We start from the raw sequence: 27,513 nt of genomic DNA, 5'->3' as shown, positions 1-27,513 counted from the left end.
TCACAGACTTGCTTTCTCCCTGCAAGGCTGAGAAATCTGTATGTAATAACCTCAAATAGGTGGAAATTTATGATCCCTACTTTTCCTGGCATATATAAAATAACAACTGAAGTAGAAAAAAATGGGACAAAAGTTACCAGTTTCCCGCTTAAAAATCCATGATGAAATTTCCTTTTATTCCTCATCAAAAAAGCTTATGAAAATATTTAACTATATAGATGATTAGGGGCTTCCCAGGTGCCACTAGTGGTAAGAACATGCCTGCCAATTCAGGAGACCTAAGAGACACAGGTTCAATCCCTGGGTCGGGAAGATCCCCAGGAGGGGGGCACGGCAACCCACTCCAGTCTTTTTCCCTGGAGAATCCCATACACAGAGGAGGCTGGCAGGCTACAGTCCTTAGGGTCACAAAGAGTCAGATACAACTGAAGCGACTTAGCATGCATGCATGTAGATGACCAGAGTTCACCAAAGTGTTGCTAAGCGTTGGTGACAGCTTGTGTCCACTGAAGTTGGCAGAGCCCCCGTGTTCACAATGACATGCGATCCTACCTCTGCGTGTGACATGGTGTCACCAAGGCTTGTGTTTTCCAAGGCGAGAAGCGTAATTCACAGCCCAGATGGGAGCACTGTCTTAAGATCCTTGGATACCAAATTAAACCATCTTTGGACCTTTGATTCCTGCAATATAACTACTTCCTAACAAATTTTTAGAGGAGTAGCTTCATCTTGACTTGATGAGGACACAGCCATGAACCAGTTCTATACAATTTTCTGTCACTAAATATTTATCGGGACATCCCTGGCAGTCCGGTGGTTAGGACTTTGCCTTCCAATGCAGGGATGCAGATTCGATCCCTGCTTGGGGGCATAAGATCCCACTTGCCTTGCAGCCAAAAAACAAAACATGAAAGAGAAGCAATGTTGTAACAAATTCAATATGGACAAAAATTGTTCAACATAAAAAAAATATTTTAAAAAGTTATGTAACAATGTCTCAGATCTTAAGGATGAAATTTCAAACTGTAATAAAATCTGAACCACTCATTCAGTCCAGATATCCAGTCAGTAAAAGTTCAGGGGTAAACAAGGTTTTCTAAAAACTGCTACCAAATATTTGCTGTTGAAGTCTCCTTTTCCATAAGGTAACAGGCTTCCCTAACAACATTTCAGCCTAATTCTATAATCTGTGAGTCCTTTTTAGTTATCAAGAGTCTCTCATATCCATTTTCAGCCTCATATTTGGTGAAAAGCTTTCCTCTTTTAACAGGAAGACTCATTTGATGTCACGACTCTTGCCCCCCACCCCCACCCTAGAAAACTTCTTATCCTACTGAAGATGAGGTAGAAAGAAAAGGAGGATGCTTCCTGCTGTGTGTGCCAGCCCCTGGAGACTTGGCTGTCATCTCCTGCGATTGTTCTTTATTTGAAAAATCTCACAAATCAATAGTGAGCTTATAGATTCCTCTGTGATTTTCTCTGTTCAGGGAGCAGCCATGGGGGCTGCCTTTGCTACACGCACTCCCACCATCTCCAGCTCTTCCCCAGCGTGGAGGTCTGGTCTTACCCACCCCACGAGCCTTCAGTCCCGCCAAGGCCGCTTGCTGCTGGGGTCTCCTCACCCAGTGCAGGGGTCTCTCTCCACGCAGATGCGCTCATCTGTGCTGCAGTGATGGTGGAGACAGAGGCTCTTTGCTCAACACCCCTGGGCTGAGCTCCACCGGCCTCCTGGACCATACCCACGCCCAAGCAGCATCAGTCCAGGTCAGTGGCTCAGCCACGCACATACGAGACACAATCACTCTTCTCTGATTTACTGCAGTGTAGCAGGGAAGACCAACGCTGACTCATATCAAACCCGTTCCTTTTACTTTAACCCTTGTATTCTATTGTCTTTGCTTGAAGTTAAGAGAGTTGCCAATAGCCTGAAATGTATGGGAAAGCCCATCCTCCAGGCTCTGACCCTTAAGGGGACACTCCATTCATGCAGAGCAGGGGTCCGCACCCACTGGGCCATGGTCCATGGCCTGTTGGGAACTGGGCCGCGCAGAAGGCGTTGAGGGCCAGAGAGCAAGCAAAGCTTCATCTGTATTTACACCTGCTCCCCATCGCGCACATCCCCCTGGTCTGTGAAAAAATGGTCTTCCAAGAAACTGCTGCCTGGTGGCAAAAAAGTTGGGGAACACTGACACAGAGATAAAGGGTTGTAGAACACAGAATAACATTTGTCTTGTTGGAGATTTACAGGAACATGGTCACCTGACCTACAAGGGCAGCCGCAAGAACAAGGATTCCTGTACCAAGAAGTTTGCAATAACCAACCTCACCACCAACCCTTTCACTACACAAGAAACCTGAACTCTAACTCGGGGAAGGTGGTTCTATGGGACACCAGCCCACCATCTTCTAGGTCTGCCTGCTTTCCAAATAAAGTCACTATTCTTTGCCCCAACAGCTCATCGCTCATTTTATTGGCCTTTTGAATGTTCAAACTCCTACACAATTGCATTCATCATTCTGCAGCGAGCAGTACAGGCTTGGACTCAGTAACAGTCGCAATCTCTGTACTGTTTGGCCCAAGAGGCAGAGGCAAATCATTTAGAAAAATTCAATTATTTCTGAAATACAACAGAAATGTTGATATTAAGGAAATGGGCATTTTTAATATGTTATTAAAACCTTAATGATCTAGATATCCATCAGACACGTTTTCGTCAAAATAAACCTTTATTGTTTTCATTATAAATATCACTTAAAAACTATAGATGAGAACATAAAAGTAATAAGGAAAACCTATAATCAATGATTTTCTGAAAGAAACAATCACCATTAACATCTTGCAATATAATAGTCTTCTATAGCTATGCAGTTATATGTGGTATTGTGCTCATTGAAATTAACAAGGTTAAAAATCAAGCCCCTGGGTCACACTAACCTCATTTCAGATGATCAGTAGCCACATGTGACTAAGGGCTACCAAACTGAACAAAACCCAGAAAACAGAACATCACCCTCTTGACACAAAGTTGTGCTGACCAGCACGGTCTATACCCCTTTTATTACACACACAAGCATAAAATTGAAAGGAAGCTGTAATCTACTCATTGGTGATTCCTTTCCTTACAATACAGTCAGTGTAGTTCAATGTCAACAGATATATTTTAGCTACTTTATGAACCCCATCATGTTGTATGTTGAGGTTCTTTATGTAGTCTCCAATTGTCCTGCAAAAAAAGTTGCATCTATGAATTTATGATTAAGTATGTGTATGTATACTGTAATATTTTCATTAAGTGAATGTATTTTAGAAAAAAACATACATTTGTTATTTCTAATGACATATATATTTTGTTTCATGTTTTAAAACTGAAATAGAGTTCTAACAACACAGTTTTAAATTTTAGATATATGTTGTCAAGGCTTGCAAAGACTCAGGTGTATTTTACTTCATATACATCATTTCTAAGTTGTTAAATATTCCAATAAAATGATAGTAAGGAGCAGGCAAATGATGATACAGGATATAAGGAATAGAAAATAGAGTGTACAAAAAAGAAATAAAATCTCAGAGTGGCAGCAGTTTAAGAGGTCTAGAAAGCAACTAAGACCAAGAAGTCAGTGAGTCTCATGAAAACACAGATGGACTAGGAAATGGATTATAAGAAATTAGGAAAACGCTAGACAGTATTAGTAATCTGATGAAGAAAAAGATCCTTCATTTTAAAAATTTCCAGGAAAAATTTTCAAAACCCTCAAGAAAGTCAAAACCAAATATAAAGCAAGCTAAAACGTATTAGGTATTCATTTCAATCTCAAGGAAAGGTAAAATGTATTATGTATTCATTCCAATCCCAAAGAAAGGCAATGCTCAATTGTTCAAACTACCACACAATTGCACTCATCTCAAATGCTAGCAAAGTAATGCTCAAAATTCACTAGGCTAGGCTTCAAGAGTATGTGAACCAAGAACTTAAAGATGTTCAAGCTGGGTTTAGAAAAGGCATCAAATTGTCAATGTCTGTTGGATCACAGAAAAGGCAAGAGAATTCCAGAAAAACATCTACATCTGCTTCATTGACTATGCTAAAACCTTTATGTGAATCACAGCAAACTGTGGAAAATTCTTAAAGAGATGGGAATACCAGACCACCTGATCTGCCTCCTGTGAAATATGTATGCAGATCAAGAAGCAACAGTTAGAACTGGACATGGAACAACAGACTGGTTCCAAATCGGGAAAGGAGTATATCAAGGCTGTATATTGTTACCCTGCTTATCTAACTTATATGCAGAGTACATCATGAGAAATGCCAGGCTGGATGAAGCAGAAGTAGGAATCAAGATTGCCAGGAGAAATATCAATAACCTCAGATATGCAGATGACACCACCCTTATGGCAGAAAATGTAAGAGGAACTAAAGAACCTCTTGATGAAAGTGAAAGTGGAAAGTGAAAAAGCTGGCTTAAAACTCAGCATTCAAATAATGAAGATCATGGCATCCGGTCCCATCACTTCATGGCATATAGACAGGAAAACAATGGAAACAGTGAGAGACTTGATTTCCTTGGGCTCCGAAATCACTGTGGTTAGTGACTGCAGCCATGAAATTAAAAGATGCTTGCTCCTTGGAAGAAAAGCTATGACCAACCTAGAAAGCATATTAAAAAGCAGAGATATTACTTTGCTGACAGAGGTCTGTGTAGTCAAAGCTATGGATTGACTGACCAGTAGTCATTTATGGATGTGAGAGTTGGACCATAACAGAGGCTGAGCACTGAAGAATTGATGCTTTTGAACTGTGGTGTTGGAGAAGATTCTTGAGAGTCCCTTGGACTGCAAGGAGATCCAACCAGTGCATCTTGAAGGAAATCAGTCCTGAATATACATTGGAAGGACTGATGCTGAAGCTCCAATACTTTGGCCATCTGATTTGAAGAACTGACCCAAAAGTCTCTGAAGCTGGGAAAGATTGAAGCCAGGAGGAGAAGGGGATGACAGAGGATGAGATGGTTGGATGGCATCACTGACTCAATGGACATGAGTTTGAGCAAGCTCCGGGAGATGGTGAAGGACAGGGAGGCCTGGCATGCTGCAGCCATGGGGTCACAAAGAGTCGAATACAACTGTGACTGAACAATGAACAAAATGTATAAGGACTTTGTATCATTTATAGATTTTGAGAAAAGATCATTCATTAGTCCTCAACCCAAGGAACAACAACAAAAAATGTTTAGTACCCTCTGTATATGACCATATATCACAAATTTAAGCATAAAGCCTGTTAAAAAATATATTTCCTATCACAAAGTACAGAAGCTATGACATATGAAAAACTATACTACCACAAATGGACATATATCTCAATAAATGCTCAGTATTATCCTTTCAATATTATTTATATTTTCTACCTGTAGGCTACTTCTTTTCCAAAAACAAACATGTAATAAAAATGTAGTGGAAAAATTATAAGTTTTCATCTGTGGATATATATGTTCTGTGTAGAGTGCTTGTGCATGTTCTAATCAGTCTGAGATTGAATTACTCTGCATTCCAAAAACTAGCTGAAGGTGGAAATTGAGAGATTGAATCGGGAAAATGCTGTGTAACAGAAGTGTCTGTGGTATACATCACAGATATCCTGTTTTTCTTGATTATTGAGCACGTGTAAGATGGTCTACGTGTGAAATAGCCACTGCACAGGAGGTATAGTTTGATGAATATGGTACGCAAAAGATCACATATATTGCTGTTTTGAGTGTTATCTTTGTGTGATTTACAGAATCCGCTTTATTTCTTAAAGACAGAGCTTTATGCGGGGCACTTGGAGGTGGAGCAGTACATAGATAAGGCAGAGGAGACGAACATAAGAGAGGCCGAACACAACAGTGTACTTTCCTTGTGGCCACGGAGACTCCTGTCATAATACTTACCCAGTATGGATGTGAGAGTAGGACCATAAAGAAGGCTGAGCACCAAAGAATTGATGCTTTAAACTGTGGTGTTGGAGAAGACTCTTGAGAGTCCCTTGGACTGCAAGGAGATCCAATCAGTCCATCCTAAAGGAAATCAACTCTGAACATTCATTGGAAGGACGGATGCTAAAGTTCCAATACTTTGAGCACCTGATGCGAACAGCCAACTCATTTGAAAAGACCCTGATGCTGGGAAAGATTGAGGGCAGGAGGAGAAGAGGACAACAGAGGATGAGATGGTTGGATGGTTGATTGGCATCACCAACTCAATGGACATGAGTTTGACAAGCTCCAGGAGATGGTGAAGGACAGGGAGGCCTGGTGTGCTGCCGTCCACGAGATCACAGAGTCAGAACAACAACAACAAGGCCTTCTATGCTAGAATTCTGTTTCCCAGACAATTATAAAGCTAAGAGCTCAGCAAAATGTAAAGATATGGTTGCAAGAATCAAAATAAGTTTAGACAAATAGGTGGATAGATAGATGGATAAATAGATTGTTGTTTATTCACTATGTCATGTCCAACTTTTCTGGAATGGATACATGGATGAGTGGATATACAGACAAAAAAGTTGGCTGGATGGATAGACAGACAGACAGACAGAGGATTGCTATAGCTTAATTCCTTAATATATAAGGACAGAGGAATATATAACATCTACAGGCACAAATCAAAGATAAGGCTATTCCATTGGGATATTATTTCTGAGTCTAGTCAGTTCAAGGTTATCTTCAATTACATATAATTGTACATATTACAAAGCAAGTCTTTGGTAAAATATTTAAAAGAGAGGAAAAATGATATAAAATATCAAGAACAAGAGACAAGAGGGGTAATAAAATCAGAGTCTACCATTAGGTGAGCAAAACATTTACTCTCCAGACAATGCGTTCTTTGGTATGTGCAAGGAGTGAGACAGCGAGTCAGAATAGGACCCACATTATTGTGAGAATATTAATTATATGAAAAGTGCAGGAATAAGCACTAGCACATAAAAAGAAAATTCCATCATTGAGATTATCAAGAAGTTCACACACATAATTACACAGTACTTTTCCAGTCTTAACACAATGAAGCCTTCAGATAGGAAGAAAAATAGACCAAAGCATATCATTATCCCCAAATTGCTAAATGAACTCGAAATGTTTTATAAGTTTCAAGAAGTTTTATAAAGGAGGAAATACCAACTTCAGAGCAGCCCTGAATTACAATAACAAGTATGTGAAGAAATATATGTAGTTGGTTATGGATTAATTTTCTCACTGACCCTCTATTACCTTTTATTTAGATGCAAGTCAAACTAAATTCACTTACTGCCTAAAAATTACTTTCATGTTCTTAGTAACTTTTTTTTAATATGGTCAGTTTTAAGGTGACTTTGGGCCACCGAGTAAAGCTGCATTTTCATAGTACTTATATTACCTACAGCACAGCATCAGTTAGAATATGCCGTGCTACGCTGCAGTAACAAAAATCCCAAAACCTCAGTGTCTCAAAGAGGCAAAGACCGACCTCTTGCTCATAAAACGTGTTCATCCTAGGTCAGCAAGCCTCCATTCCAACGTATCCTGGCTCAGGATCGCAGCTACCAAAGCCTCTACCATCCAAAACACCTTTGGTCTCCATGAACCTAACCTACCACCTACCAGCTTTTAATGTCTTCTGCCAGAGAGGGACACATGACTTCCATTCACATGTTCTCAGCCACAGCAGGTAACATGTCATAACCTAACTTCAAGGGGGTGGAGAACTGCAATCCTTCCAGACAATTGGAAAGAAAAGACAAAATACTAGGAAATCGATTAAACCACGATTGCATTGGATATGCCATATTCTAAGTGGTTTCTTGCCTCCTCTTTCAGTTAGCTTTGAGTTCCTGGAAATAAAATGTTGAATCTCATCTATATTTTTAAGATTTGTAATCTGTAACCTTATACAGTATTGGGTACTCAATCAGCTCTGCTGAATGAAAAACAGGGACAGCCAGTGGCATCAAATATTTCAGCATGTTCAAGAAGAAATGATACCAAGAAGACCTTTGGACTTGACACAAAGTTCATGCGTGATCATTGAAAAGTGTCTCAGAAGCATGACAAATCAAGGTGAGAAAATGAAGGGAAGGCATGGAGGCTGCCCTTTCGAAGTCTGACCATGATGCCAAAGGGAGATTTAGGACAGCTGCTCAAAGGAAGCTATTCTTCATAACAAGAAGAGGTGAGCAGGTCTGGAGGAAGGGCAGATGGAAAGAGACAGTAAGGTTTAAGAGAGAGAGTGGGGGATGGATGAAGGGTCTCAGAGGCACCGGGAGGAAGTGTGACATGAAATAGGTGAGCGAGGGTCGGGGTGGAAATCCTCCTGTGATAGAGATGTGATCTGGATGGTTGCGAGTCAAGCTGTGGTGGGAGATGAGAGAAAGAATGCTGGAAGATGCGCTTGTCTACGGGTCTCTATTTCGTCCGAGAAGCTGAACCCAGATCACATTCTGAATGCAGGAGCAGCACTGGACGGGAGACTTGACATGAAGGACCACGTCAGGCAGGCACTACGTGAAAGGGGGGTGGGAGCATAGACGAACGGCAGCGGAGACGGATGTCCAGCTGCAGTGAAATTTTAAAAGGCCAAGCAAACACTCATCTCTTCGGTTACTAGAATCAGCCATATGACTGAATGACTCGATGGCATCACCCTCCAAGCCAGCTGGTTAAAATTCAGGCCCACACCCAAAAAAATGCAAGCAGATGACCCCTTTCTATCATTCAACAAAAAAAAAATGTGATGCTTTGGCTCCCTGGATGAGAAAAGTCTAAAACTATGGTTGGCCATTTTGACTTAGCAATTGGGAACAACATAAAAATATAATTGTGGAATGACTTCTCAAAGTGGTCATTTTTAGTTTACTCTCATTGGGCAATGCTACAAAGAGACTGCAACTGATTCAACTCACTTAAACATACACAGAAATGTTAACATGCAACTTCCAAGATTTTTTTCTTCCAATACATCCTTAAAAATGAGCTGGTATTAGCCTTTTAAAGGAAGGAAAAATAAAATAGACAGCTTTTGTATTTTCCTCAAAAATAAAGCTAAATTTTCCTGAATATTTGCAGATATTCTGCTACCCTGGGCATATTGATGGAATTTAGTTTTTGTCTTAGGAATCATGAGGTATGAAAAATAAATGTAACAATACTAATTAACTTCAAGACCTTTGCTTGGTTCCCATGATCCTTAACGTATGACAGTAATAAAGAAATCATTGCAAAGCAGCCTAAGTCAAGGTTGGTATCTGCTGTTTAAATGCACAGAAATAGTTAAACTCTGAGAAACCAGTACTGGTATTCAAAGAGTCAGGTCAGAAAAAAGCAAAGCTGAATTCTGGAAGGAAACGATCAACTCAGTATGAGATGACAGCGGGAATTCCAGGAGAAATGACAGGAGATGATGCCCTAGAGAGACAGCAAATCTCTCCCTGCTATGGAAATTAGTCATGAGTCATGTGTAAGCAAACCAATGTATCATATCATTGATGATGCTTGGCCATATGACTTATTTGTTTTCATGGGTTATAAGAGATGATTAGCTGCATGTATTAAAGGCAGTATAGTTTTCAAGAAAAGGGCATTTTTAAGGTAGGTTTCAGTTCTCAAAATTGCTTATGGGACCATTTTTTTTTACTTGAATGGAAGGCAAAAGAAGGACAAGCAGAATGACAAAAGAGAGTCTGGGATGACCGTGATTGTTAAAGTCCCAGCACCTGACCACCTGCAGAAATGTCTCCTTTGCGGGGCTATCCCCAGGGTTATCCCGGCAAGTCTTCACAGCTGAACTCCCACAGCCTGTTTCATTTTCTGAAAAATTCCGGGAACCAACAAAGCAAGAGTCAAATCAACCTTTGCTCTGTGTGTGTGTGAGTCGCTGTCGTGTCTGACTCTTTGCCACCCCATGGACTGTAGCCCACCAGGCCCCTCTGTCCACGGGATTTCCCAGGCAAGAATACTGGAATGGGTGGCCATTTCCTTCTCCAGGGCATCTTCCCAGCCCAGGGATCAAACCCAGGTTATCTGCATTGCAGGCAGATTCTCCACCACTGAGTTACTTGGGAAGCCCAGACTTTGCCTGACTATTTTAAAAGCATGATTTCTTTCTTCAAAACCCAGGCCTGATGATTTTATTATTTTGGACCAAACCTTTTTTACTATTTTCCATAAAGGAATGCCAAGCCATCCTCAAATTAACCTTTCAATGACTTCTAAACTACTTTAGTTTGTAGACACACATCACACACACACACACACACACACACACACACACAGCCGTATTCATGGAATCAGTACCACAAGTCTAGTTTCAGACACAAGAAGTACAGCACGTCACATGGCAGCCTCCCGCAGATCACACTTCCCCACATTCTCTATCTTCGTTACAGCAATCCACCAAATTTCTATAACTTTACCATCCTCATTTACTAGACTCTATTTATTGACTCCTCAAGTGAAAGCCAGCTCCCCAGATTTACTGCTATTTATTCTAATGACAAAGCAATGACATGAAATCTCAAAACTTATTTCACAATGGAACAGATACCAATGCGCTAGTCATCCCTGTTTACTGGAGGGCGTGTGGGAGGCATGCTGCATTGGGAGGTACGGTCTAGATAGCCGCCAGGTCCCTCTATTCACTTAGCATTTTCACTGTTAGAAATAAAGAACACTTCCACTTTAACATCTGACTCTCTTTGAGTGGGAATTCCTGAAAGAGAAACAAGTAACCATGCATTCCTAGGAGACTCTGCTAAGCAGGGGGATCAATCACTCACTTGGCCCATTTCTGTTTCCTTCAGGTTAGAAAAACTGAGAGCCTTCTAATATTATTTGATTATGCCACCCCTCTAGAGATCACTAGCTCTTCTTACCTTAAATCTTTTATTATTCTGAAACATATGATGTCAATGATTAAAATAGTGCATTTGATGTAGAAAGATAAAAACAAATTGCAGCCTTTTGCTGCTCTAAACAAAACTAGTTTTTCGTTTTGTTTTATTTTTTTATTACAAACACATTTGGGAAAGTAGTTAAATTGCCAGGTTTCAAATTATCACAGGGATGGGGTTAAAACAAATTCATTGAGTAACACAGACTTTCCAGACTCAGCTAATGGACAAGATGATTCACCGTTCTCACATGGCAAGACCAAGGGGAAAGCCAGTGGCAGGGAAAGCAGAATGCAGAAACACAACCTTCACACGTGGGCACGGCAAGTTAGCAACTTGTTGTAATCAGAATGTAACAGGCAGCATTAATTTATAGAGAGATGCCTTTTGGAGTACCAAATTAGCCTAATCAATTGAGAAACTTATTAATGGACCTGACAATATTCCTTAAGGACCACATCAAGGTGCAGCAAATGACTCTCAAAGTCTCTTTAGCATTTGCATAAAATGAGTTTATCTCTGCATTGAAACTGAGTGTGGTCATAAGCCTATTGTGGAGCACATTTCGGAGCAATTTCCAAATTAAAGTTCCGTTGTGCTCCTTTAGTACTGCCGTTTACCGATTGTTCTCATCTCCACTCCATTCACACACGATGACTGTCCCCCAGTCAATCGTCCCAGGGTACGACAGACTCCTCCGAAGCGGTTTCCCTGGGCATGTGACGGAGAAGGAAGCTTTCCACTGGGACCAGCAAGCTCAGGCTTGGAGGCAGACCCGGCTAGTTCACGACCCAGCCTTACCACCTCTGAGTCATTTGGCCCTGCATAAAACCACAAGGCCTTTCTTTCATGTTCTTATCTTTTAAAAAATGGTAAATATGGCTAACGGTAACACTTACCTAATTATGAGAAGAAACCAATGAGAAATTTCACATGTCATCTTTGTACCTTGTGAAACATTATTTCAATGTAACATTTTAATATGTGCATTAGAAGAGAAAAAAAGATGAAAAAACTTGCTCTAAATGGACATAGAAATGTGAACCTCATCATTTGTAACGATGACCTTTCTTGTCCTGAATATTATTTCCTTTTTCTTAAATTTTCTCAAGCATGTTAAAATATCCTAATTAGGAAAATTTTACTCTTGTTAAAGTAGGCCATCTTTTAAGAAAGGTATTATTTCTCCTAACTTCTTCAGAATTCTGAGTAGTTTCTCTTTAACTTTGAAAATTTAAATTAAGAAGACATGTTCTAATTTATGATACAAAAAGAGAAAAAATTTTTTTTCCAGTATCATCTCTTCAGGTTAACTTGTCCTGGTTTTTTTATTTATGAAGAATCAAAGAAGGACACAGTGGCATCAGACATAATTTATAATTAATAAATAATTAAGAATCATGCCACTAATTAAAAAGGAATTTTTATAAATACGAAGTGCTCACAAAGTTCATGGGAACTGAAAAAACGGTCTTTTGAAAGCAATTTCCTCAGGTCAAACTCTTCTTTATGAAATGCTAAAAAACTTCACTCAACCTACTAAAAAGTCATCAATTACATAGTAACTGAGCTCTGACTCCTTTATTTAAGAGAGAGACATTGATAAAACATAAAAATCTGGGAAACCACACTGGTGTCGTTAAGGCAATTTTTAGTGTATCTTTAGGCTGTTTAGCTCAATTTTCTACAAGTTCTATGTCTACCATGTGTGTGAGTATGCGTGTGTGTGTGTGTATGTGCACACTCAGGCGTATCAACTCTGCGACCACATGGACTAGCCCTCTAAGCACCTCTGTCCACGGATTCCAGGCAAGACTACTGGAGTGGGTTTCCATTTCAAACTCTAGAGCTATCACATGGTAGAACGCAATTGTTTATTCATTCAACAAATGTTTGGGGACACCTACTTTACTCAAGGCACTGACAAACATTTCCTGAGGTAGAAAGATTGATAAAACACAGCCTCCACCATAATGGGATTATATTTATTATATATCATATTTATTATTCTCTCAATTTCTGATGCTCAGAGTGATCTATAAAGAACTGAATTATCAAGAGAAATCCAAGTTCACTCACTGCACCTGGCTTACTAATTCTTTAGGCAAATATGGACTTGCCCACAATTCCTACCCCAAAGATACCCTTACCATTCCTCAAAAGGATCCATTTACTCAGGTTCCCTAAAGAGTCCAGCTGGTTCCAACTTTCAACTCATAGCAAAGAATATCGGCATGGGGAATTTGTCAAAGGAATGGGCTCACCTCACTGGCAAGCAAGCACAGTCAGAGTGTCATTCAAAGAGCAAAATTTATAAAGCATTGTCTAAAGGGTACAAGGCTGTGCCATCCTGCTGGAAATTGAAAAGTCTGAAGTTAAGCCAGACCAGAAGGCATCCCAGTCACTAAACTGCTCTGTGTTTTGTAAGAAAGATTCCTAAGAAAGCCCCACCTAGGTAAAGAACAAGGAAGTTCACCATACCATTCACTTCACTCCAGTGGGACTCACCGCAAAAACCATCTTCGGCCTCAGTAGGAGAAATGGTCTGTCTTTCCCGAACGGCAGAATTCTGACAATATCTGCTTCCGTAGGTCTGATGGTTGTTTAAAAACAGGGGTCAAATTTATGAACCACATCCTCCCAGCAGATACTCTGAGCATGGGTTGGAGTATCCTTCTATATCTTTTGTCTTAAGGAAATTTCTTCTTATCAGGAGCTTGCAAGTGATTAATTGATTTCTAAATTCTTTGAAGTGTAACTCAAATACAGAGACGTGCATAAATTGTATATTCAAACTGATGAATTTTTACAAGTGAATAGACCCATGTAATCATCACCCAGATCAGGAAACAACGCTTTAGCACCTTACCCCCTCCCTCACCAATAACTATGATGTGTCATTAAGTTCGTTTTGCTTCGTTTTGAATGTTACAGAATGGAATCATGCTTTGGGAGGGTTTCTGGCCTTTGTTAGTCAACATCATGTTTGGTAGATCACTCATACTTTAGTCTATAATTGCAGTTTATTCATTCTCATCCTAGTGTCTTTTTAATTTAACAACATTTTACATTGCTTTTAAAACATCTTAAGCCCTTTAACAAAAAAGGTTTAAAAAAAAAAAGGCAATGGTTTCTCCAATATGACATCAAAGGCACAGACAACAAGCAAAAGAAAAAAACAGACAAATTGGACTTCCTGAATTTTTTTTACTTGTCCATCAAAAGACACATCACCAGAGTGAAAAGGCAACACACAGAATGGGGAATGTTTTCAAATTTTATGCCTAATCAGGAGATAAGTTCCAGAATGCATTGTTGTTGTTCATGTTGTTACTCATGTCCAACTTTTTATGACCCCATGGACTGTAGCCCACCAGGCTCCTCTGTCCATGGGGACTTCCCAGAAAAGGATATTGGAGTGGGCTGCCATTTCCTTCTCCAGGGGATCTTCCCGACCCATGGATAGAACCTACTTCTCGGGCATTGGCAGGCAGATTCTTTACCACTGAGCCACCAACCAGAAAACCAAACGACTCAACTCAAATGTAAGCAAATGACTTGAACAGACATTGCTCCAAAGAAGATATGTAAATGGTCAGGAAGGACATAAAAAGATGTTCCACCTACGAGTCATCAGAGAAACGCACATTCAGACTACTGTGAGACATCACCTCATGCCTTAATAGGCTTTGATACGGGCTTCTGGATAAGCCAGGTACAGAGCAGGCGTGTGGGCAGGGCTTGGAGAAACTGGAACCCGTGTGTACTCGGAATGTAAAATGGTAGCGCCACCGAGGAAAACGTTCTGGTGGGTCCTCAAAAAACTTAAAGTAGGATGACCACACGACCCGGCAATCCCACCTCAGGATATACTCCAAAGGCCCTGAACGCAGTCTCAAAGCAACGTCTCCACACCTGTGTATGCGCACCACCCACAGCACGTTAAGCAAGGAAGCCACACAAGCATCCAGCGACAGAGGCCTACGTAAGCAAAACGCAGCGCAGAGAAATAAAGGGCTAGTCCCCGCGAAAGGCAGTCTACACACACAATGGAATGTTTGCTTCCTTAAAAGGAAGGTAGTTCTGACACATGCTACCACCTGGATGAGCCTGGAGGACACTATGCTAAGTGAAATAAGCCGGCTACAAAGAGACAAACCCGGCACCACCCCCTGTGAAGTACTTAGAGTGGCTGAAATCACAGACAGAACGGAGGCGACTGGGGGCAGGAGGGAATAGGAATGAGGAGCTGCTGGCTGAGGGGTATAGAGAGAGCGCTCGTTTCACAAGAAGAGAAGAACTCTGGAGATGTATGTGGGGTTGGGGGGGGGATTGCACAACTATGTGCATGTACTCAACACCGCAGCTCTGCACGCTCAAAAATGGCTACGATGGTCAATTTCACATTGCATGGATTTCACCACTAAAAAAGTGGGGGAAAGGTAAAGAATAAATAAAGGACTTCCCTGCTGGTCTGGTGGATAAGACTCCACACCTCCACTGCACATGTGTGATCTCTGGTTACGGAACTAAGATCAAAAATCCCCCAGGCTGTGACACACAGCCAAAAAATAATAATAACAATAATAAAGTGTCTGTTCACTAAGGCCTAAAACTAATGCCTGTTAGAAGTAAACAATTCCAAGGAAAAGTTCTTAATTCTCAGTTAAACCAAAAGTCCAATTCACCACACTTTAGTAATTGATATTTCTACTTAATTATGTTATGTGACTGATGACATTCTGTTTCTTTCTCTAAATTTTTACTTTTATCTCTTTTGTTAAATTGGCTCCTGATTCTCTATTTTATTTCAAGGCATATATAACACAACCAGAGGAGCAGAGAGCAAAAGCTGTCCCTTCCTGGCCGTGTGTATGCTAGTCCTTGGCTCAGCTGCTTATGTCCAGAGTGACTTTAATAGTAATTCTTTGCTCCCAAAAGTTCAAGGTCTAACACAAAGAGCCAACTATACTTAATAAAAGTACTCACTAAAAGGTAGTATTTGTCTAGAAAGCGTGAAGTAAAAGTGAAGTCGCTCAGTCATTTGACTCTTTGTGACCCATGGACTGTAACCCTCCAGGCTCCTCTGTCCATGGAATTCTCCAGGCAAGAAAAGAATACTCGAGTGGGATGCCATCCCCTTCTCCTGGGGATCATCCTGACCCAGAGATTGAACCTGGGTCTCCCGCATGGCAGGCAGATTCTTTACCATCTGAGCCACCAGGGAAGCCCAGTTGTATAGAATCAGTTCAGTTCAGTTCAGCCGCTCAGTTGTGTCCGACTCTTTGTGACCCCATGGACTGCAGCACGCCAGGCCTCCCTGCCCATCACCAACTCCCAGAGCTTGCTCAAACGCATGTCCATCACGCCAGCGATGCCATCCAACCATCTCATCCTCTGTTGTCCCCTTCTCCTCCTGCCCTCAATCTTCCCCAGCATCAGGGTCTTTGCAAATGAGTCAGTTCTTTGCATCAGGTGGCCAAAGTATTGGAGCTTCAGCTTCAGCATCAGTCCTTCCAATGAATATTCAGGACTGATTTTGTAGAACAATGTTGTGTAGTGTTGTGTAGTTGAACAGTTGCGTAGAATAGCGTTATTTATACACTAGACACGCTACCAAATGCAAGTTCCTGTGTGCAAGGAACTTTGAGACAAAACAAATGGAAACGTGGGAGTCTGGAGTAGAGAAAGATTTACTGCAGGGCCAGGCAAGGAGAACGGGGGGCTGTGCCCCACTAAATCCCCTCGGAACTCCTCGGAGGATTTTGGCAAAGACTTTTAAAAGCCAGGTGAAAGGGGGGCATCCCAGGGTTCATGATGGGCTCAAGCACAGCTCTCTCATTGATGGCGATCAGTCCTTAGGTGCCAGCAGGGTGGGGACCATGCGCTCCAGATCATCAGGTAGCTCAGTTCTTCCATTCGGTTGTGGCTTTCAGCATCTGAAAACGTCATTGAGATACCGTCATCTGGGCACTTCAGAGGAGAACAGCAGAGGCTACGGGGAGGGTCTGTGCCTGGAAGGCTCCAGGGGGACCCGCTCCTTACAGACATCCCGGGAGCTCCGGCTCCCGCTTTTCCTGCCGCTGTTGGCTATATCCCCAGCACGGGCATTCTATAAACACATGGTGATCACTCGTTAGACAGCTACTGACTGCATTATGTGAAAACGCAACAAACAGAAGAGAAGCAAACGCCTTGAACTCTGTGGTCCAGAATAATGTCTAAATTTAAACATTAATTAAGACAATATACTTTAATTTTTTTAACTTTTTATTTTGTATTGGTGTATAGCTGATTATATATAGTTGATGACTTTGAACTGTGGTGTTGGAGAAGACTCCTGAGAGTCCCTTGGACTGTGAGGAGATCCAACCAGTCCATCCTGAAGGAGATAAGTTCTGGGTGTTCATTGGAAGGACTGGTGCTGAAGCTGAAACTCCAATACTTTGGCCAGACGATGCAAAGAACTGACTCATCTGAAAAGACCCTGATGCTGGGAAAGATTGAGGGCGGGAGGAGAAGGGGACGACAGAGGATGAGATGGTTGGATGGCATCACCACCTCGATGGACATGGGTTTGGGTGGACTCCAGGAGTTGATGATGGACAGGGAGGCCTGGCGTGCTGCGAGTCATGGGGTCGGAAAGGGTCGGACACAACTGAGTGACTGAACTGAACTGACAGCCCATTGACAATGTTGTGGTAGTTTCAGTGAACAGCAAAGGGACTCAGCCAGACATATACATGTATCCGTTCTCCCCCAAACGCCCCTCCCATCCAGGCTGCCACATGACGCTGAGCAGAGTTCCCTGTGCTATTCACTGGGTCCTTGCTGGTGATCCAAGTCAAATACAGCCGTGTGTACATGCCCGTCACAATATGAAATCTCCGGGCCTTTCTGCACTTTCCACAATTTAGTTATGTCAGTTCTGCTGTCTTATCATACATCTACCACCATAAAAAAATAGGAGGAAGATGACTGTTGTAGGCAAAATACCGTGTACTCCTCTCGGTTACTTCAAGCCATAATCCCTGAAACTGGAAAATATCACGTTTTTGGGGAAAAGGGTCTTTGCAGATGTGATTAAGCTAAGGATCTTAAAATGGGGAATCATCCTGGATCAGCGTAGGCCCTACATGCAGTCCTTGAGCTTCCTTAGAGAAAAGCAGAGAGAGGGGAAGGTGGTGGGAAGGCAGAGGCCGAGGGGGGCGAGGGGACCGCAGACCACGGAGCGCCTGCGGCTCAAGGTACAGCTTCCCCCCGAGCATCCTGACAGCCTTGCTGACACCTTGATCTGGACCCAGAGACACAGATTCCTGGCTTCTGACCTCCAGAACTGGGAGAGAATACATTTCTGATGTTTTAAGCTACCAAGTTGGTGGACATTTGGTTCAGGAGTCACAGGAAACATATATGAAGATGATTCAAAACAATTGACATCAGTGGGAAATTCACTCTGTACTGGACACTATTTGAAGCACTTTATATGTAATTCAAATATTAAAGCACCATATATGTGTGTATACACACACACACACACACACACACACACACACACATCTCATTAAGCCTTCAATCCACCTATGTGATAAACTGGTTTTTTTGTTTGTTTTTGGGGTTTTTTTTGTTTTTTTTTGTGTGTGTGTGATAAACTGTTTATTATCACCATTTTATAGATGAGGACGTGGAGTCCAAGAGCTGTACAAAAAGCTCATTAAATTCCCACAGCTTTTAAGGAACAGACAAGGAGATAAACCCAGGCATTCTATTCCTTGAGTTCACGCCCTTAAATGTTACTTGTTAATCGACTATTTTGTCTCTGTGAGTTTAATGTCACATTTTACTATGAGTGTAAAATATGTAACCACCTGAAAATCAATCCAGCAGCTTAAATCTCTGTTCTTTAAATTCTTGTTGATCTGGATAGATTTGGTACCCAGGCTAAACTCTCAGAAGTTGTTCTCAACAAAATGCAATTTAAAATCTCAATTTTTCAAGATGCCTTCTAGAGTTTTGTGTGTATCCCTCTGTTTAAGTGGAAATAAAGATATTATAAGAACATTCACTCACTTTTCTTTCATTTCTTGAGGGTAGATGAGAAATTATTAAAGGAGAAAGAAATCTCTAATAATTTTAATAATACATTATAAAATAGTGGTGAATACCTCTTTAGATATAAAAAAAAAGAACACATGACAAGATCACACGAAAACTAAATTGAGAACATCTGACCCCATGTTATGAGGAACTCTTAGGAAACTCCTCAAATAGACTTCTCTAATGCTAAACTGTAATATATTTTCTTCTCAAGGAGACAGATTGGGTTAAACTCAGGATATTCCAAGATGAGTACTGCTTGAAGATGGGCTACATAACTGCAGGGAAGGAAAGCAAGGACACCTTCACGGCAAACTTCTCACTTAAAATACCGATATAGAAGTGCTGCCTGCTTGCTTATTTGGATGACACTATAGGTAATGCAATAAAGCCATTAAGTTGTCTAGATGTCCCTCTTCCAATCTAGGACTGTGTTCCAGCATCCTCTCCCTGTCCATCAGCAGGTTAGGAGTAAGAGAGGCTTCAGCCTAGACAGAATTCTAAAAGTGGTCTAGAATTACCTAGGTGGGATTAAAAATTGCATTTAAAATGGAATAAAGATGGTGAAGGAATCTGATTCACCTCAGCCTCTCAGTATCCTCAAATTTCTTTCTCATTGCAATTTTTCTTTTAAAGTTAAGGCTGGGTTATTCCAGAAAGGGAGTGATTGCTAATTTTAGTAGGCCCTAGAAGATATAAATTAATACATTTTTAATGTACTGGAATTTTTAAATTGATCTACAATGTGTTATTCACTGGTTCAAAAGATTAATTATATTTAAGAATTCTCAGCCTGCACTCGATTTGAGCTGATCTAGGTTTCCTAAGAGGTTATTTAAGTGCTTGCTTGGTTGTCAACCTACAGACTTCATTTTATTCAAACTCTCACTTTAGAGCCCTTGTCAAAAAACTAAGAAGTGTCATCCACCTTGAGTTCTCAGCTCTTGAAACATTCAAAATTACATATCCTTCCCCAATATTAGTTTCTTCAAACTGTGATGTCAGTGTGACTCTGATGCTTATGGAGTTTAAGTCACTTTTCAGATATCTGATTGTTCAAATCGCCTGATAATATAAAAACTGATTAGTCTTACTATGCAAATATTGACTTTTAAAAACACAGGAGGACATGTTCATGCAATTATAAGGTTAACTCATTTGAAAGACTCCCACTGTCATAAAATATTTTGCAATTCAACAATTCAAGTTTATAGTTAGTTTCAATATTTTACTTCTAAGGTTAAATATGCTAGCCTCTATAACAACCTCATTATTTCAAAAACAAACAAAACCTCTAGGCAAGTTATTACAGTTCTATTTTTATACTCCTGATAAAATGCTTACATATTCAGAAATGTATTATTTTCAGTAGGCAAAATATGTGTTTAAGACTTCAACTATATCAAAAGACAACAATGTATATATCATGTGATGTTAAGTTACTACTAGAAAATACAATTTAACTCTCAAACAATAGAGAAGCTATGGCAATAACCATTAGTTTACTGGTACACTGCAATGTCAGTTTACTTGAAAAGATTAAGATACCATGCAAATGCAATGAAACACAGTAAAAGATCTTCCCCAGAGATCCTCTCCTTCCCAAAGCCGCTCCCACTTCTGAAATATTAATGGCACAGTGTCCCAACGGATTGATACACTTTTATTTGAAAATTGCATATGTACAGCCAAATCAGATCTGTGATTTATCACTATTCCCCAAACAAGCATAACAACAGCTTGTGAAGAAACATGACAAACACATCTTATTTGGTGCTCTTGCTCTTAGTTTAAAAAACAAAACAGAACTCAAAATCTCTAGACAGGCATTGACAAAACTGATCTGAAGAAGTCACAGGCAATGAGTTTATAAAGCTGGAGACGACAAGAAATAACTAAGATGTGTACTCAGCTACCTGCATACGCTTTGCAGTGCAATAAGAAACTCAACGTCTTAATTAAATTTCAAATAAAACAACCCTAAATTAGACGTGAATCTTTTAGCCAGAGTTGTTATTATAGATGAAACACTGTGTTTTGTTGAATTGCAAACATGTTTCATTATTAAACTTTTGATACACCTAGTAAATAGCAAATCACAGCAGGGGGTGTAATTGTTTTGGAAATACTGCTGGAAATAAAGACGAAACTTTAAAACAAGCTGTTAGTGTCTCTTAAATTCAACATCCTGTTAGGATCTGAGCATTAATTATAAGCTGACTGAAATATGAGAATGTCCAGGTAGACCACAGGATAATGCTACAGATTCATTCAAAGATATGCTTGATGTTGTATTAAATCACATACTTCTAATAGAAGGGCTATAATACAGCTCTATAACTGATTGATAATAACAGGGCTCAAGGAAGGACTGTCATCACGGCAAATACCAAGAGCACGTCATTTAGCTCTCTCTAGAGCTGGCAGGTGCAATTAAATATATGCCACGCAGTTGTCTCTCTGTGATTTCAAGTCACAAGCTTCACACCTGTTACAATAAAAATACATTTGAAATAGCTGTGGATGAATCAGTCCCTGATATTGTCATCACCTGAGTAACTTTTCAGGGGACTTGGAATGTAGAGGTTGTCCTCCCACTTTTCAAAGGAGTCTCAAAGAGGTCCTGGTAATGGAACTACTCTGGAGTCCAGTGGTCTTCGGCTCCCAAACACTGACTCTGGACCTTTCCCAAATTTATCTCTGAAGCCTGCTTTTCCTTACCCAACAAAGTGAAGATGGAAAAGGTGCTGCCTTCTTGGGATATTTGCAGCCGCAATAAAGCCTTGAATACACAGCCTGGTGTACAGTGAGTGAGGAATAATGTTAGATGTCATTACTACTGCTGCGAAAGTTGATGTCACTATTACTATTAAGTGACCCCAAAGGGCCTTCGGCCACTTTGTCACAGAGCAAAATAGTCCAGAAGTCCTAACTTCTGGCTCAAGTCACTTTCTCCTATGCCAGAGAGTTTCCAAACTTCATTTATTTAAATCTAAGATGATACATTAACTCAAGATATGTGTTCATCCCCCAGTCTATATTTTAGCTGCATTCCAAAAGGGTGCAAGTTCATTTCTGAGGAACACCAAGGAGAGGAGAAGAAACTGCAACAGAACCCAGCCATGCTGGGCTGCATCAATCTCCGTAATTCGAAATGACCCACATTTGCCTTTCATGCTTGGAGGCCAGAGACCAGGGCCTGAATTATCCAGGACCAGGCAGGGGGTGGCACGAAAACCCAGAGGGACGTACACTGTTCAGAGGATCGCAGGGGACACGGCGAACCAGACTGAAGCGGACAGTGAAAGTCACGTTTAACAGACCAACTAGCAAACTGCCTCAGAAGAAGAAACATTTCCTCATCGCATTTCCAGAAAGCAGCACGGAATGTCCTAGAAAAGCGCCAGCTCGAGGGTCCGTCAGTCACACCCGCACACAGAAGGCGGTCTCGGAAGTCGGTTTAGGGTTCCAGGTCTTGGAGAGGCTAACATGCAGGAAGGGCACGTCCCTCCCTATGCAGCCGAGCTCAGGCTGAAGGAGGACACGGCCTTTCCTCCAGAAAGTCGCGCGACGCGGCCAGGTCTAAACCTAAGGGTCTCAGATCCGGAACCGGGCTTTCACCGCGGGGGACTCCTTCCCGGGCGCAGCTCTTTTCCCTCTGGACCCCAGTTTGCACGCGCAAGAAAACTTCTCCCAAAAGGCAAGGAGTCGCAGGGTACCGCCGACCCCCCGCGCTCACTTCTAACCGGGTCCGGGGGCCCCGGAGGTGGATGCCATCCAGGGGCGCCCATATGACCTCGGCCCCCAACCCCTCTAAAAGTCGAAACCTTGCCCCTGGAGAGAGACTTCCTGCAGCTCAACAGCGTCTTACGGGGAAAGGCAGACAGCGGAGGGGCAGCCAGCCTGCTGCTCTCTTATCCCACCAAGTTCGCCGCTTGCCCGAGGAGGGAGCGCGCCCCGCGCTCGCCCCGCTGGAGACGGGCGGCGGCGTCCAGCCCGGCGAGCCCGCCGGCGCCCGATGGCCGGGCCAGGCTGCCCCTGCGCCCCTCCGCTGCCCCCGACGCCCTGGTCCTCGGCAGCCTCTGTGTCCGGAGACCCTGGAGCCCCGCACTCCCCGTTCGCGTCGCCTCTCCGCGGGGACTGCCGGCGCGGGGGCGGGGTGGCGGCGGGGGTCCCCGGCAGGCAGGCGACCGCGTGCAAATACACCCCGCGGGGGCGGCCTCGCACCCCCGCGCCCGGCCTCGCCCCCCGCCAACTCCCCAGCCGCCGCTCGGGCGCTCAACTTACCGGGGCCGGGCGGCGCCGGGGGCGAGCCCAGCGGCTTCTCTCTTCTTCCTCCCGCGGAACCCTTCATCTTCCTGCCGGCCGCAGCCCTGCGCCCCGGCCCAGGCATCGGGGGTGGGGGCGGCCGCCGGGGGTGGGGTCCCCCGGGCGCACGGCGGCGGGGGACGGCCCGGCGCGCCGGGCGAGTGGCCCCGGGCGCGGGCGGCAGGTGCGGTCAGCGCGCCTCTCCCCGGCGCGGCCCGGCCCAGGTGCGCCCCGGGGCCCGGGAGCGAGCGAGGGAGCCGCGGGGAAGCCAGGAACGCGCGGGAGGCCGGGGCTGGCTGTCAGCGAGTGAGCGGCTCGTGGAGTGGAGGCGAGCGCGGGGCGGAGGGACGCATCCAGGAACGAGACAGTGGGGACGAGCTCCCGCGCGGCGCCGAGCGCGCCTCTCCTCCCGCGCGCTCGGGTCCTCTATCCTCCGGGTGGCCTGCAGGTACCTGAGGACCACTCCCCTCTCCCCAGCCCGCCACACTCCCCCGCTCTCTCAGTCGTTAACCTCCACCCTCAGCGCAGACACGAAGTGACGGGGTGAAGCTACTGCAGATCCGCAGGGAACCCCGTCTGTCTCCATAAATCCTGCCTGCTCATCCCTCTGAGGGGCACACGTCCTCCCGAGACTCTCCTCCGCTCCCAGTCTCCTGGCCCCCTGCCTCCCCTCCCTCACTCCAGGCAGAGAGTGTGAAAACGCATCCTTGGTTGTCCAGGTCCAGGACCTAGAGGGGTACTTCCCAAACTTCACTGTGCGGGGGAATCACCCAGGAGTCCTGCTAAAGTCCAAATCCAGATCCCACTGAACTGGAATGGGGCTTGAGGTTCTGCGTGTTTAATTATGAGGCAGAGGCTGCTGATCCAAGGGCCATGTTTTAAGTGACAAAACGGGGAGGAATAAAATGAACCGGCTTTCTGATCTCAGCTGAGCCACTGTTTGTAAGGTGACTTGGAATCACAGGTCGCTAAAGCACGCAGTGTTTGCCCTGGGATTTTAGGATGCTGTGGAAGCCAAATGGTGCAAAAAGATGAAACGCTCTACAGGTGGAGGCTCTCATTATTATCCTTAATAATTACTAGTACTGGTGAATGTGTCCAGGAAGACTGTAACTTGCAACTCTCTCTTCTCAAGAGAAGCTCTAAAAACCAGCCAGCAGTTTTCTGCTTAGTTGCTCAGCCGCGTCAGACTGTTTTTGGCTCCTCTGTCCATGGGATTCTCCAGGCAAGAATGCTGGAGTGGGTTGCCATCCTCTCTTCCAGGGGATGTTCCCAACCCAGGGATCGAACCCAGGTCTCCACACTGCAGGCAGATTCTTCACTGTCTGCGCCACCAGGAGAGCCAGCAGTGACCACCCCACAAACACACCATCGCTTAGAAAGAAAATGCCAAGAAACATCCTTCGAGGGTTAGTCTAGAAGACTGATCTGATATAACGAGTTGATAAGACCTAGAATCAGACGATGGCAGAGCTGTAGAAAGAACAGGAGGCAGTGGAAGCCATCGGTAAGGGGTCCTGAGGAAGGACTGGTGATAACACTGGCGGGAAGTGAAAGACAGAGGTTTGGTTTCAAAGGAGACATTTCTGAGACAGCCTTACCAGGCTGCAGCCATTGTGTGATTTGTTCAAGAGCTCTCTGTGGTTCTGCGTCTGGACTGAAAAATTCAGGACACTGAACTGAGATGTCAATGGGCCTTCCCTGGCAGTCCAGTGTTAACACCACCCCTTCCAGGGCACAGACTGCAGGTCCAAGCCGGGTGGGGAGCTCAGAACACACGTGACTTGCAGCCAGGAAACCAACACATGAAACAGAAGCAATACTGTAACAAATTCGATAAAGGCTTTTAAGATGATCCACATGAAAAAAAATCTTAAAAAATAAAAAGAATTGAGTCATCAAGAAGGGAACCTCCAGTTGTTTGGTTTTATTTTTATGTTTTGTTTTTTTGGCAATGAACGATCAGTTAAGGAAACTGTCTGCAGTGCAGGAGACCCGGGTTCGATCCCTGGGTTGGGAAGATTCCCCTGGAGAAGGAAATGGCAACGCACTCCAGTCTTCTTGCCTGGGAAATCCCATGGACAGAGAAGCCTGGCAGGTTACAGTCCATGGGGTCGCATAGAGTCAGACATGACTGAGAGACTAAACCACCACCGCCATCAGCTGAACTCTGCCGACACTTCTAGTCAGAGCCTCAGGCAGATGTTCAGGCAGGGGTGCTTACACACAGTTAGAAACTCAAGCCTTGCTCTGGGGAAACAGGCTGTGGACAAGAGCTTGTGCTGGCTCCCATGTTTGAGAAACCTGGGATGTGTCTAGGACGGAAAATGATTGGGAGAAGTGCAGTTTCCGAGGTGGAGGAGAGAAAGAATCAAAGTGCTCAGGAGAGAAGCCTGGAGCTCTGTGACCTCCCCTGTTCCCTCAGGTCGTCACCTGTAAAATGTGGGTTCACAAGGGATGGGCCGAGCTCTGCATAGAGGACTTGTGAGGCCTGGGGAGGACGCTTCTGTGCTTTCTCACTGACAGTTTTTGCTCTCTCCTGTAGGGCCTGAGAGGGCAGGGGCATACGCATCACTCTCACTGTTACAGCCCCAACACCTAACTCTCTGGCACACAGGAAGCCTTGGGCTGCAAGGAGATCCAACCAGTCCATCCTAAAGAACATCAGCCCTGAATATTCTTTGGAAGGACTGATGCTAAAGCTGAAGCTCCAATACTTTGGCCACTTGATGTGAAGAACTGACTCGTTAGAAAAACCCTGATGCTGGGAAAGATTGAAGGCAGGAGGAGAAGAGGGCGGCAGAGGATGAGATGGTTAGATAGCATCACTGACTCAATGGACATGAACTTGAGCAAACTCCAGGAAATGGTGAAAGACAGGGAAGCCTGGCGTGCTGCAATCCATGGGGCCGCAAAGAGCCGGACACGACTTAGAGAATAACAACAACAGGCTCTAGAAATGTTCATTGAATGAATAAATTAATAATTCAGTGGGAAAAAGAAGAGTACAACCAAATCGCAACTCAAAATATGGGAAGAGATGGCTATGTGGGTTCTGCTATTCCAATGTTGTAGACACCAAGTCAGGGCAACGCTTTGTGACAGAGATGAATACAGGTAACAGATGGCCCGGATAGCTTAAAGGGGAAATATTAATACACATTGGGAAAACTTTTGATTTTGTTTTAGGAAGTGATGGGGTTTAAAAGAGTTCATTGATTACACTCAAGAGAATTTTTGTACTAGAAAGGTATCCTGAGTGGCAAAGGAATTAAAGAAGGATGTTAGTCCAATTTCTTTAAAGGATACTCTATCAGCTGAAGATGAAAAAGAGAAATTGGGGGTAGAGGGCTAGTAACAGAATTGAGAAAGGCTATTCCTCTGTAGCAAAAGAAAGTCCAAACAAACTCTGTGGATGGGGTTAAGGGACCACAGGTGAGGGAGAGGAGTTCCAGGGGAGAGAAAGGAAGAACTGATTGAGCAATAGCTGGAAGGAGAAGCCTCGAGTGAGCCAGGAGTGTAGGAGAGCAATCTCAGCAGAGAAAAGGGTCACCTGTTCCTCAGAAACAAGAACGAAGGTGGGAACAAGACGTATCAAGATTTTACAGTGCCTCGGCAAGAAGTGAGAAAGGCTTTCATTATCTTGCCCCTGTGTCGTCCAAGAGAACAGAGATGAGCCTTCTACTGAGACCCTGTGATCGGCCAGAAATAATGCTGTGAGCTAGGACATCGGAGGAAGCATTTGGAACAAGTTGTAGCAGAGAGATTGTGGTAAGTCCAGGAGATGTAAAGAAAACCCACGAAGTGATCCCACCACACGCGTATAGACTCTGGGGTAAAAATATACATTTATTATAGTGAAATACAATCAGCGTTTTCATTGGTTACTCTCCCAGCAGTATTCAAAGACCTTAGTGCCCAAAGAAAGCAAGCGGCATGGTTTCCCTGAGTTAGTCACCGGCAGAGTGACTGATGGGGGGGTCAGCCAAGTGGGGGTTTCGCGGAGCAGATCTGGAGAGGAGGGACTCTCAAAGCTTCCAGCCCTGGGCTTCACTGGCCACACTGCCACCGGCGCTGCGTGAGACTGTGCACGGTTATCCTGTCAGCCTTTATTTACTTTTTCATCGTAAAATGGAACAAGGCTATGTAACCCTCGTCTCAGGCTTCCCAGGTGGCTCAGTGGTAAGTAATGCACCTGCCAAAG

General features: G+C 43.5%; 1 protein-coding gene across 2 annotated transcripts in view; it reads right to left on the bottom strand.

Annotated features, from left to right (window-relative positions):
* The window catches only part of ZNF385D (zinc finger protein 385D), a 931,118-nt gene extending 907,313 nt beyond the window's left edge, over nt 1-23,805 (bottom strand). Inside the window, exon 1 of one of the 2 annotated variants that reach the window (XM_043893475.1) lies at nt 23,289-23,805. In XM_043893475.1, the coding sequence (XP_043749410.1) occupies nt 23,289-23,394 (106 nt within the window). In that variant the 5' untranslated portion in view covers nt 23,395-23,805. The remainder of the gene's footprint in view (nt 1-23,288) is intronic. The other variant, XM_043893476.1, reaches the window with a different exon arrangement.
* Nucleotides 23,806-27,513: the final 3,708 nt, after the last annotated feature.

Source organism: Cervus elaphus, chromosome 32 (assembly GCF_910594005.1).
Source record: "Cervus elaphus chromosome 32, mCerEla1.1, whole genome shotgun sequence".
Taxonomy (NCBI): domain Eukaryota; kingdom Metazoa; phylum Chordata; class Mammalia; order Artiodactyla; family Cervidae; genus Cervus; species Cervus elaphus.
This window is presented reverse-complemented; position numbering and strand designations above follow the sequence as displayed.